The sequence below is a fragment of the Pieris rapae genome, chromosome 10, assembly GCF_905147795.1.
Source record: "Pieris rapae chromosome 10, ilPieRapa1.1, whole genome shotgun sequence".
Taxonomy (NCBI): domain Eukaryota; kingdom Metazoa; phylum Arthropoda; class Insecta; order Lepidoptera; family Pieridae; genus Pieris; species Pieris rapae.
In genome coordinates, this window is record NC_059518.1 from 3,884,067 (window position 1) to 3,897,665 (window position 13,599).

The 13,599-nt window shown below is 33.2% G+C and overlaps 1 protein-coding gene across 5 annotated transcripts in view; it reads left to right on the forward strand.

Annotated features, from left to right (window-relative positions):
- Positions 1–13,599, forward strand: part of LOC110994236 (serine/threonine-protein kinase 26) — a 74,229-nt gene that overhangs the window by 52,662 nt on the left and 7,968 nt on the right. For all 5 annotated transcript variants that reach the window (XM_022260778.2, XM_022260779.2, XM_022260777.2 and 2 more), the window contains exons 3-4: positions 9,636–9,852; positions 13,034–13,326. In XM_022260778.2, coding sequence (XP_022116470.2) covers positions 9,636–9,852; positions 13,034–13,326 — 510 coding nt within the window. The remainder of the gene's footprint in view (positions 1–9,635; positions 9,853–13,033; positions 13,327–13,599) is intronic.

Genomic DNA, 13,599 nt, shown 5'->3' on the forward strand with positions numbered 1-13,599 from the left:
AGGGCTCGCGAGCGTGTTGCCGGCCTTTTAAGAATTGGTACGCTCTTTTCTTGAAGGACCCTAAGCTTATTTTCATAACTCATGTAACGTAACTAACCTGCTTAAAATTTTCTCGCTAAGTGAATAAAATTATTAGGTATATCTTGGAATCGAAATAACTAAATTTCTAAAGTAGTAATTAAACAATATCCCAGTTGTCAGAAATATCAATAAACATTTACACGGTTATATTATTGCCACAATAGAATTTATTTGTTTTTCTCGTATATTATAAATTATATTGTTTTCATAGAGTTCTCTGATCTTCAGTGCGGTTATTTTCACAATTATATATGTATGAGTTTAATGCTGTTTTAAATTAATACTGTTTAAACCTTCGCTTATTGTATAGATTGCGTAACAAATGTTTTTCCTTTGTCATGTCTTATGCAATGCTTATTAAATCCAAATGACCCAATTTCATCCAAAATCGTGTACTGCACGTGGCCATAATGAGTCAACGTATTACCTCGGCATTTGTATTCAGCCAATATCCGAACCCCATATGGGTGAAGTACTATTGGGTTTTCATAAGAATATATCCTTTGGGGACAGATGGTTCTGTATTGATGTCATTCGATCATAAAAAGTTACCTTGTATTAAAGGACTACGGAAACTAATTGGTTATTTCAAAATCCAATAATAATCGTTCAAGTGTGAACCAATTGGGGTGATTTTTTTGCGTAACATTATAACTAAAAGGTCTATATTTATCCCGTTTTTAAGTAAAACATATTATTTGTGCTATTTATTAATATAGCGAGAAAGGTTTGTATTGTATTGCCATTACAATATTAGTTTAGTTTCATTCGAGTAATAAAGTATTTAACACACACACACACATACAGGGTGTATAACCTAACCTTACAGGGAGAACACTTGAACACTTCACACTATAATAGAATTACTTGTTAAATTGATTATAAATTACAACATATAAGTTTCGCCAATGAGTCATGTACTTGATGCTAGGGTTTTTGTCTAATATATTTAAGGGGTTATGCGCTGTATGCTGGAATACAGGTTCACACTAGCTTCTAGCGCGATTAGATATAAGTTTTTCCTGTAAAACACTCTTGAAATAAATTATTATTATTATTCGAAAAGGAAAATTTTCATGATTTTTTTAACAAATTTAAATAAGTATTATATAAATTTATATATATAGCAAAATGATTTAGCGAGATTATATAAGAGGGAATTTATAATATTTAACTGAAGAAGTCGCTTTTGTGTATATTCAAAAAAACTCAAACATTAATATCTCAATCTGTCTTTCGTCTTAATTCACTTTTGTACAGAATCTTAATGGTTCGGGAAAGAATGCCTGCCCTACCTATAAAGACGATTTGGTATTGAATGCCAATTGTGTCGTTTCATAGGGACTCGCCCGACAAAGCCTTGAACGTATAATGGAATTTTTCCTTTGAGTTAGGAATATTTATCATATTTTCAGATCAAGGCTTATTTTTAAATAATCACGTTGTGTTGTGGCAGCCATGCCTTTTATCGTGTGTATGTGTTATATTTTAATATAAAAGGATTTTGTAAAATGTATATAGAAATCTACTACGTGTAGTGTTGCCCAAAATCGGTCTTGGTCTTGCAGTCTTGGTCTTGTTCTTGCATTTTTGCAAGACCAATACCAATACCAAGACCGCCTTATCGTAGCAAGACCAATACCAAGACTGAAGCCTGCAAGACTTGAGCAAGACAATACTTAAGCCTGCAATACTCTTGCGTCTTGCAGTTAGGACAAACTGAGATTTGGGCGTTATCAAATTTTCAACTTTATCACTAGAGAAATAAGGTTCAAGGTTGATTGGGAAAATGTGACGTTCTGCGAATAAACTGTTGGTCGGTCGGTGTATTATAAACCTACATATTTGATAATTTACCGACAAAGACGCCGCGGTTTGCAACAAGTGTATCACAGCATTTGACACGCTGTCTCGATAGTGGGTGATTTAAACAAATTTGAAACGTGGAAAAACTCCAAATATGAGCGACGTCATATTGCTTTACGCATTTGGTTTTAAAATCACACATTTCCAAAAATCGAGATTTGCAGTGTCGGTTTATCAACTTCTATCGTATCTACTCTAGTAGCTAGTAACCTCCATAAAAACAGCAGGCAACGTATAGTTCCAATAAAAAAGGAACATAATAAACAATATTATTTGCATAATTATCTACACTTTACTTTTGCGTAGGTAGGCACAAAACCTATTTGATTTTGATTCTGATACTTCTGTTTTTTAATCTTTCAAAGATTTATTCTATCTATCAAAGAATGCCGCATTTTTCTTTGTCGGTCTTCGGCTTGTGTGCTTATAAATATGAGTTTTTATTTAAATTTCAGTCATTTCTAATTGAGATCCGCTTCGAGTCTATCTTATTTATTATTCTCGCCCATTTACCTAGCTAGGTACTCTAAATTCTTATTGCTTTCGGAGTGAATGTTTACAATTTGACATGAGTGACGAATAAATAGCAATAGGCTAATAGGTATTTGCAAGTCTTGCGAGACTTGCGAGACTCTTGCTGCAAGATCAAGACCAAGACCAAGACTGAGAGCGCAATACCAATACCAAGATCAAGACCAGGTGTATTGACGCAAGACCAATACCAAGACTGGTCTAAGTCTCGTCTTGGTCTTGCAGTTGGGCAACACTAACTACGTGGCGATTAAAAAGAGTGGCGGAGAGTTTATTGCCAGTTCTTCTCTTCCGTTCTACGCCCTTGATTTGGAAACTGGCAGTAAATGTAAATTCGCATAATTTAATTTTTTTGACGTTCATAAGTGTAGGTACTTGGTTGTAAGTGGATAAAGATATTTTTTGTTTTATTTTACTTGAGGGCTACATAACCTATCTACTAAAGAGCATCTAAATATAAGTAAGTTATAAATGTATTTAATAATATCACGATAATAGCCGTAAAGTACACATGTGAAAAGCACATAAAAGTATCTATTATAAACCATAACTCAAGATAAAGAATTTACCTCGTGCTTAGTATCCTTATGGAGATAATCGGTTTTATTTTAGTATTACAGTTATCATATATATGCAACTCATCTTGAGTTTAGTTTCGTTTTGTTCTCTATGTCATCTCGATTATAGGTCGGGTCAATCAGTAACTGAAAATTTTCTGTTTATATATCCACAAATAGTTGCATACAATATGTTTCTGATAAGATCTAAAACTACAAAAAAATATGACGTATGAACATAGGATTAATAACATGCCAGAAAACAACATACAAGCAAGAAAAATATAGGTAAAACAGAAAAAAGATAACTAAAATTTAAACTAATACTAAATTGAAATTATTATATAAATTTTGTGTAGGTGATTAAAAAGCAGCATATTTATTTTATCGTAAATAGAGATAAAAGGTTCTTTATTTACGATGTATCCAGTATCCAGACACATTAATTCTGTCTAGAACAAAGTCACCGAACCCTCGATGTCTCAATATTAAATTGTGTCTACTGTCTACTTTAAAATCTAAGGGTTTTAGATTTTCTTTGTCTTTCATTGCTTGTAAGATAGGCGAAAAAGAATTTCGGAACTTGAAAGTGGTAAAAATCAATTAAATCGAACGTACAGTTTATTAACTGTGTTTTATAATTTATCTGTGGACAAGCCTTATCAACAATTAATTCATACGTAAACAAAATGCGTGAAGTAATGTTAGTTATGTATGTATGTAAGTAAAATTAAGGTTGAAATTCGTGAATATGAATCAGCTATATGATTTACTAATTACATTTTTATTGAGTTAAGCACAAATATTTTTACGTAGCTATTAATTATACCAATATTATTCTTGCTGATTTTCTTTGATCAAAAGTAATATAATATCTCCAAAAGTTAAGAGTACTGTCTGCAATTTATGTATTATAAATGAAGGCAATTAAGGAGTGTGTAAGGCTCATAGTCTAAAATAATTGTTTGTCACAATTTCGTACACTTTACTGTTTGTCAAACATTAAACTTTTTTATGTTGGCACTCTGAAATGTTATTTGCAGTTTTCGCCTTACGATCAGCGCGGCGAGGGTCCTTGTGGGGATTTTATAGCATGGTACTATCAATGTTTTATGGCGTTTGCGCTTATAGGGGCTTATTAATGGCCTCCTTTAATACTTTCTACTTTGATAACGTAATCGAGCTGGTTTTAGATCTGATATCTTGAGTTACCTTCCTCTTTGACCATATAACTATATAAATACTGAATAACATTGTAACAGCTTTAGATTCAAAATGGTCGAACAAGAATGTGTCTTAAATTAAACATTGCTATAAAATGTAAGTAGATTAAACCTTTAGTTTTTATATACATTAAATCATCCATCACACAACACATTACACAACCAATTTAGGCTTAGTTAAACAAATTGAATCACAGTTAGTTAAATGTATTAAATACTTTGTTTGTTTGTTCCCTTTTCTAAATCTTTTTCTAGTAAAATGTATCATGTATTCCACCTTTCGCTATATTTTCAGTGTATGTGTTTGTAAACATTGATTATATATAATTTATGTTAGGTGTAGGATTACTAAATAAATAAATTATTAATATTATCCATAGAGGTCAAAGTTACGCACTTTCACAAGTAAATTCATCATTTAGAGGTGGTTACTTTGAAACACAACCTCTGAGGTATAATTCCGTGTAGTCCAGCCTTTAGTTGGGTCCAATGCCCGAAATGACAAATGAACAGTAGTTACTTTTGTAGCGTGGGCAAACTTTTCGGACACGAAATTGTATGAACGAAGATTTATTGCTGAAGTTAGCAAAATGCCACAATGGCGTTTTTTGACAGTTTATTCTTATTAAATACATTTCATGTGTAGAAGTTATTAACTGTGAAAGATGGCGACAGACTAATAAAAATGTATAAATTCGTTTTGAAAATGTAAAATCCAATTTCCATTACTGCAGGTTAGCTAAGGGAATTCGTTTGTACGGATGCTGTAGATTTGAAGTGGATTGATTTAATTTTGTTGTTGATTGAAAAGTTCGACTCACGAACACAAATACTACGCGAATTGGCTGGATATTTACTAACATTTTGTCGCATCAGCTGGTTTCGTAACGAAATGTGACCTCTCTAACGATAATGGAATGGTAAATATTAAATGCCATTTCAATTTTCTGTTCGCAAACAGTATAAGCGAGTTTGATTATTTGCTGTTTAACTGAATTAAATTTCGTGTACCCTCTACATACCCCCGGTATCCCATCAACCATTTGTATCTTCTTTTTCTTAGAAAAACGCGTTTTGGCCGAAACTCCCCGATATCCAGATGAGCATTCGGAAAAACGTCAAAGGTCTAGATTTCCGTAATTACACTTTAAAATCGATTTTCCCTTTAGTTTTTTTTACACGTTTGTTATGTTGTGCCTGTATGTGCTTGTCATGTTAAATATTGAATTTTGTACCAATGGGGCCGTTCAATTATTACGTAAGTAGATTTACTGCAATTTATCCCCCCAGCCCTTCCTGTAGTAAGCAAAGCTCTCAAAAATCATAGATCATAAAAGTATTAATATTTCGTAGGAATCCTGGAAAATGAATTTCGTTTTCAAGCATAGACAATATTATTATAATGATATTGTCTATGTTGTGTCTGTGAGGGTAATATGTGTAAAAAAGCTAATAATAATTACTGTTGACGTAATACGTAGTATGTTCCGTTACTTTGTCATTATTTTCTAAACTTCCATTAACTATTACTTAGTACTATCTATACTTCTAGCAATGTATAAGTAAAACAGTAGACATCTTATGCAATGTCTTGATTTTAGGAAGCTGCAATGCCGTGGGCTACGTAGTAACGTTATTATTATGGCAATGATATTTCAAAGTAGCGGTTGTTTACTTACGTTGCAACTAACGTTATCCAATCATCCGGTAAATTATAGAGGCTAGAGGAAGTAGGCGCCCTCTGACGTTGCTATGGTGACGCTCATCTTGAATTAGTTAAACGAATATTCGCCCCTCGCTACTAGTTCGATTGCGTGCAAGCCTCCGTGTCTACTGAGATATAAAACCTTTTCCTATTCCCTTTGCTTTATAGCGTACGTAAAACGTACGTTTCTGCAAACGAAAAGCATTATTGTTACGGTTTTCGCATGAAAACAGATTCAAACTCCTAAACTCAATTGTCGTGCCAAAGACAATTAAACGTTTCACCCAAACTTAAAATGGGACCATAATGAATCAAGTTATAATTAATTAACGAGTTTGCAGACGCTTTTCATAATAAAAGCTTGCCGTGGCCCGAGTTCAAGATCCGTTAAATCTAAACTGAAAAGTTTGTAACGTTGTTAGACACACCCCTATTTGAATTTCTCTAGGATTAATAGTTCTGCATTCTTGTTTTACTTTGGTGGATGTCGCGACGGAGAGGTCATTGACCGACGCTCCATGTTGCCATGGTTACGGATACCTATGAGACAAACTTGTGTCTCAGCATTTTTTATACCAGAGATATATTAAATTATCTGCCGTAATCTGTATGCTGATGAATCTAGAAACGCGTAATAGTGCAAACCGTAAAAGTATTTTAAAAGGCTTTCGTGCTGACAAATGCGTTTAATCCGATTATGTAAATTGTGTTTCATTTTAATCTATTTATGTATTTAACCTCCTATTTTGTTCTATTTGTAAATTGCTCGGTACTATCTAGAAAATTCATCTTTAATTTGTTTTATTTTCCATACGTATCCCTTGAAAAAAAAAACATTGGAGTGTTATGTGTGTTTTATGTTTGTACATATGTAATGTAAGGTAAATAAGCGATGGAAAACCGTAGTTGATGAACGAAAGTGAAGCCCCAATAGATTAGCTTTGCCATATACTCGTCGACGTATTTATTCGGATTCAGACAATGAATGTCTCAGTATGTCTTCGTTTTAAATCAGGCTTTGGTGGGTCAAGTGAGGTTGTTAAGGGATATAAGAGTTTTTGCTCTGACATATAGGCCCCGTTTGCTTTAACGTAGGCCTTTGATAGCCGTCAAAGTATAATTGACTGTAAACTGTGTCTAGTATACTTACTAAAAATATTCTACAGTCTTATACCTATATGTATATTTAGACTGTTCGTTATTTTACATTTTACGTTATCAAAGTTAAAAGATGTATTATTTAAAAATATATAGCAATATCTATGAGTTATATTTGCCCTTTCTATAATATCAAATTAAACATCTTTATTAATGATTTTTAATACCTGTGACTGAATTATTGATTCTAAGAATTATTGATAATAAAAATAAATATAATATAATAAAATATTGAATTGAATGTAATATTATTTGTAATAATATCAGACTGTATAGGAAACTTTGATTGAATGAAATAAAACTAAACAAATAACAAACATTAATCTTATCTTGCCAGAGTAAATGTTGCTTTGCGTTGCGGTATGCCGCCTTCTGACGACTAGAGTATTATATGTTTGTTTTTCTCATTTTGTTAAACATTCGTTGAGGTTTCTACGCACTGCGGTCGCCTTATACCCAATGAAGTATTTACTAGAAATACTTTTTAGTTTGTTAATCAGACTTAGCAGAACACATAGTACTTAGCAGTAAAACTTAGTCAACTATGGATCATTTAAGCCTTAAAGAAATTGTTATCTCTAATACAGTTAGGTTCTAAGTCTTAGATCTAATTCACCTCTGCTGTGCGAGTTTAACCTTTCGTAGTGTTTGTAAGAGTATATAAAATGTCATGTTTACACACGTAATCCCCAGGTATTTGTGTTACATCACTACAAGCGGGCAATTTCTTCACCCTATATGTTTACATCATAATTTCATTAAAATTACATCCGCGGAAACCACAGGCGGTTTCGGGTAATGTGAAAGCAGATATTGTACGGCTACTTCCGATTCAGGGTTACCAAAATTGCAACAGTTTTAATGTTTTTATGAAGGTTTTTATTTCGTCCGTGACGTCCTTTGTGATGAAACGTGTTTGACGAGCGTATACTGCATATTATGGTAATGTTATTCGGAAGGTTGAATAACAAATATTGTCTTTTTGTCCTTGCGATTTTTCTTTGTACCTAGTTGTAGTCGTCATCTGTTAAGTATTGCTTATGATTTCAAGGTTTTTAATAGATGTAATTCTATGATTATACGTTTTGTTTTGGTCCATTCCGTTGTTTTTATTGTATATTTTAATAAATATTTTTAAAGATAATCCTCGTTTGAGTTGTTTTATTGAATACTTTTTATTGGAATACTCATATGAGGGTACTTAATACTTTACTATACAACGTAAAATAAAAATGGTTGTCCCAGTATATTAGAAGTCGTCATGCTTTTATTTACAAGTTTTGATGTATAAATTCATTCTCTATAAACGAAGTCAGGAACATCAGTCTAGTTCTATGGAATGTAGATCACGTAGTAATATTATGGTGCTGAGGCCCTATTACGAAAGCCGATGGGGCGTGAATTGCGCCGGAGCCGCGCGCGACTGCTTTTCCTGCCATTGTCCTCTTCCGTATGACATTAACATGCGGATGCAACATACTCTCATATAATGCGCTATTATATTATCATGGCGATAATTTTGGCTGCATCCCGTTGCGCATTTCTTGTGCCAAGACTTTGCTTACACTGTTTCGTAGAAAATTCGGATTATTTATTAAAATTAAACTGTCTTGTCTTCAAAAGCACTCAACTATGTATTTACTATTGGAACTAAAAATAATAGAATTATTTATTGATAATAATTTATGTCCTAAGGCCTCTTAATGTTTTCTACATTGCTTAAACAATAGAAAAACTTGTTCTAGAAATAAAGGATAGGATAGTATTTTTTGAAGGCGGTTAAAAATGTTCTAATTTCCTCGAAACGTCATCCTTGCAATGTACCATCCGTTTTTATTGTAAAAGGGAACGTTTAATGAGGGTCTTTATTTTTAAGGGCTTTGAAGTATTAAAAAAATACGAAAATTGTCTCTCAGAACCTTTAAACACAGACCTGATAGATTACTTCCATTTCTGTGGTCATACATTCAGACAATGATAATGTAATTGCTCTGTATGACTTATTAATATATCGAGTATGTCATATTTTAATAGTGCCTTCAAATTTATTTATTTAATTGCTTATCTATTTATTCATGAAAAAGGTGGCAGTGACGTGTGCGCATTAATCTTCATGAGACGCGATCATGTTATCCGCTCGGAGACAGTTCCATAATTGAGCCAACGTCTGCTAATCTCTGCACATTGAATAAGTTTCTATATTAATCAACAGTTATTACTACACACATGTATTGCTATATCTATATGCATAATTGTCTGAGTTTAATAAAATGTTCAGTACTTACCTTCATCTACGTCACGATTTCAAGGGAAACAAAGTACCCTCATTTAAAAAAAATTGTAGATCGATTTTAAAATATGTATTTGCAAAAATTATGTATATAGTAAGAGCATTCTAATAATATAAAATATACAGTTCACTTTAGGGCTTTAAAGAGATTTGTTTAATGAAATTTATTTCTACAATATAGTTCCAAAGAACGGTGTGAAAATATAATCTTTTGTTATTTCCAGGGAACAAAACTATGGATTATAATGGAGTACCTTGGTGGCGGCTCCGCCCTGGACCTGATGAAGGCGGGCAGCTTCGAAGAGATGCACATTGCTGTGATACTGCGGGAGGTGCTACGTGGCCTTGACTACTTGCACTCTGAGAGGAAGCTGCATAGAGACATCAAAGCTGCTAATGTACTCCTCAGCGAAATGGGCGATGTCAAGCTAGCGGATTTTGGTAAGCAAACAAATCTTCTACTTGCACATTATGTTACATTTGGCATATCGAACTACAACTATATACAGAAATGCGAAAGAGCCTTTATGTAATTTTCTTTAATAAATACGTTTTGATTGCCTTATCTATCTCTAACATATCAAAAATGGGGAAACCGTATCATATCGTATGATTTCGACAAATGTAAAATAATTTGATTTTAAATGTTATAATATTTATTATTACAATTACCATATTAAATTAGTGTAGTGTCGTGATATAAGTGCAAGTATCGAAAGTTTGGACACGATGGTGTGTAAGTTATGTACTAATTTTGTAAAAAAAATTGTCAGAAAAATATAGTCACAGTTATGGTATTGGTTAGATTCTAATTTATATAAAGTCTCTCTACTGTTGATTATAGTTTTATAACTTAAAATTTATTCACAAATGTTCGAAATTACAAATGTTCGTAACACCTATAAAATAGTCTATTCATATTCGCTTCGGAGTCCGCTAATCGCCTACATTTGGTACTGATGGATCTTTCATTTCCACGAGGAAAATCGTTAAGTAACGATAAGATTGCAATAAAGATAGTTTGAAACTACACCGTAGGTTGCGGAAGTAATGATATATCGGGGTATTAAACTACGTGAACGTTAATAAGTGAATCGAAGGCCTGTAAAAACGCTTCGAACTTAATTTGTAATAAAAAATGGTTGTGTTGTACTGAAACTGAAATCAGAATTGAATGCATTTTAATGTACTTAGTTGGTCCCAAAGTTCTGTCAATTGCACATTATTTTTAAATTTCGAACATGATTTTATAAAAAAATTAACTATTGTTTTAAAACAAAAAAATCACTTTCCGTAATTTTTTACAATGGAGTGGACATTGAAAGGAAAATCGAATAGCTGTTACTGTGTTGCACCGCTGTGGGCATTCGTCGAGTACCATTTTCAAGTTGCTCAATAATTTTAATACAACGCTGAGAGAGAAAAATTGACTTAATTAGGCATGAGGCCTTTGGCCTTCCAGTCCGGACCTTAATCCTTTGTCTTAAAGAGGAAGGTATGTGATAAACCCCATAAAAAGTTGGATCTATCCATATGGTTTGAAGTGATCTTTAAAAAAAGGAGTCACTGAAATCCACATAAATATGGTGCGTGCTGCGATAGGCCGCGGCGCTTAAGGGCCCTTTGTATTAAAAATAAGGAGATCATTTCGAATAATTTCTGCTATTTCTTTTCCTTAATTAATGTACAATAAATTGATATATAACTCAGTAAGAACTGATCAGTACTTTTGTTTTTATTATTTCCATTTATGACAGAACTTTGGGACCGACAACGTAAATATATTTACACGTTATGTGCTATTTTAGGTTAACCCTACATTCATTGTAATTTATTGAAAAAATTGTGTTGATTTTTGCTAGCATGCAGTTATGTAATCCTTTTTCCCAATATATTACGTAATTTAAATTTGAACTTCACAATTCTCCAACAATAAAGAGGTTACAACCATCCATAAGATGGTAGGTACCCCTTTCAAGTTGTGATAAAGGTACGACACTCGATAAATCTGAGAATCATAAATCACTATCGACCAGCTGAAAGACCACACCTCTTTCTTGACATCAACTGCAGAGATTGATCACGGAAACTGTTGTTATTGTAACGGGAGTAGAAGTATAAATGTCTAACTGTCAGGACAATCCTTCGAAATCGCAATGAATGAAGAATTTTACATGGAAACATCACCATGGAACGTGGTACTATCGTTCTCGTTTTATGATAAAGTCGACTAAGTTAAATGTTTTGTCATCAATCCTATCGAATTATGTACTTAAATATGACAAAATTAAATATTTATGACTGAGGAATTTAGTGCTATTTAAATGTTATATTAATTATTTAACGGTTTTGATTCAAATGGAAACATGGAATGTACATTCATATTAATATTCTGTATGCACTCTTTAAAGTTTCAAAGAAATATAATTTTCCATACAAGACGTAATATCCCAGGGGTTCTTCTTAAAAGACTATATAAAAATTTCTAAATGTTTCAAAAGAAAGTTAATTTCAACATTTAACAGTTTCAACCTGGAGAATATTTTTAATTTAAAAACTTAGCGTTATAGCATATTATATTTTATAAATTTAATTTAAACATGGTTTAAATACACATGAGTATTATTTAAAAACCCATGTTCCTTATTTGAATATTTATGAAAAGGACATCTGAATCTGTTGCTTAGTTTAAAGAAGATAGTTCTTTGTTTTGTACTACGAACGGAATACTGTTTCTAGTCTGTCGCCCTCGAGTATTTGAAAGCCTAAACATATTTATTCATCATATGTGAAGCTGTAATTGGAAGTATACCCTTCAATTTTCTTCAATTAATCCCGCTGGCTGTCAGCCAACATTCAATATTTGCGCCATTTGGGACGCTGTACCAATACATCGTCGTGTCCTGTTTGCAACTTGTCAAGTGTTGCCAACGGTGAACTTATTATGTCTGAGGAAAGAGTTAGCCTTTGAGGCAAAGTGTTTGAAAGTTGGTATTATCGAACTTTCATAAAAGTTAGGGGAAGCGTGCAATTCCGACGCGCTCATATACGACATGCATATTTCTCTAGTTAAATGGCATGTTGAAGTGAAGTTAATAAAATTGTTTAATACTACGTTTTCCGCATAATTACGAGATATGTAAAATTATTATTCATAATAACGCAAAATTAAGAACCAAGGAAAAAAGGATATAAAATTGATTAGCTTTTTAATTGACTCTTATCATCCTTAAAATTATTATCGTATATAAGGAATTTACGATATTTAAATAAATAAAAAATATTTTATTTAATTTATAGCAGTGTTGGCCTGGTGGCTTCAGCGTGCGACTCTCATACCTGAGGTCGTAGGTTCGATCCCGGGCTGTGCACCAATGACTTTCTATGTGCGCATTTAACATTTGCTCGAACGGTCAAGGAAAACATCGTGAGGAAACCGACACGTCTTAGACCCAAAAAGTCGACGACGTGTGTCAGGCACTGGAGGGTACCTACGTAACCCACTTGCCTATTAGATTTAAAAATGATCACGAAACAGATTCAGAAATCTGAGGCCAGGAACTAAAGAGGTTGTCGCGCCACTGATTTAAAAAAATATTTAAAGTTGTAATAACAATTACAGGTGTCGCTGGTCAATTAACCAATACAACGAGTAAGCGAAACACATTCGTCGGAACACCGTTCTGGATGGCGCCCGAAGTCATCAAACAGTCGTGCTACGATAGCAAAGCAGACATCTGGTCACTCGGCATCACGGCAATAGAACTCGCCAAGGGTGAACCGCCAAATTCAGAACTGCACCCAATGAGAGTTCTCTTCCTAATCCCCAAAAATAACCCTCCACAACTCACGGGTAGTTATTCGAAGCCATTCAAAGAGTTCGTCGAGGCGTGCCTTAATAAGGACCCGGAAAATGTATGTATTTGAGGTTTCTTTTATTGGTTGTCCCTTGGGCTTTAGCCTCGTACAAGACGTAATTTGTTTTGATTGCAGCTATATAACGTTTTATATGTAGGATTGGAGTTTGATGGTGTTGTGGTTGCCGTGAAAGTTATTTGAGAAAATTGTGTACATAGTATATTATTTTACCCTGTCTTTTCCTTGCTTGCCTATATAAGAGATGATCTATAGACATATTTCTGAGTGTTTTATAATATTACTTAAGCCAAATAGTTCTGCTAAACAGTT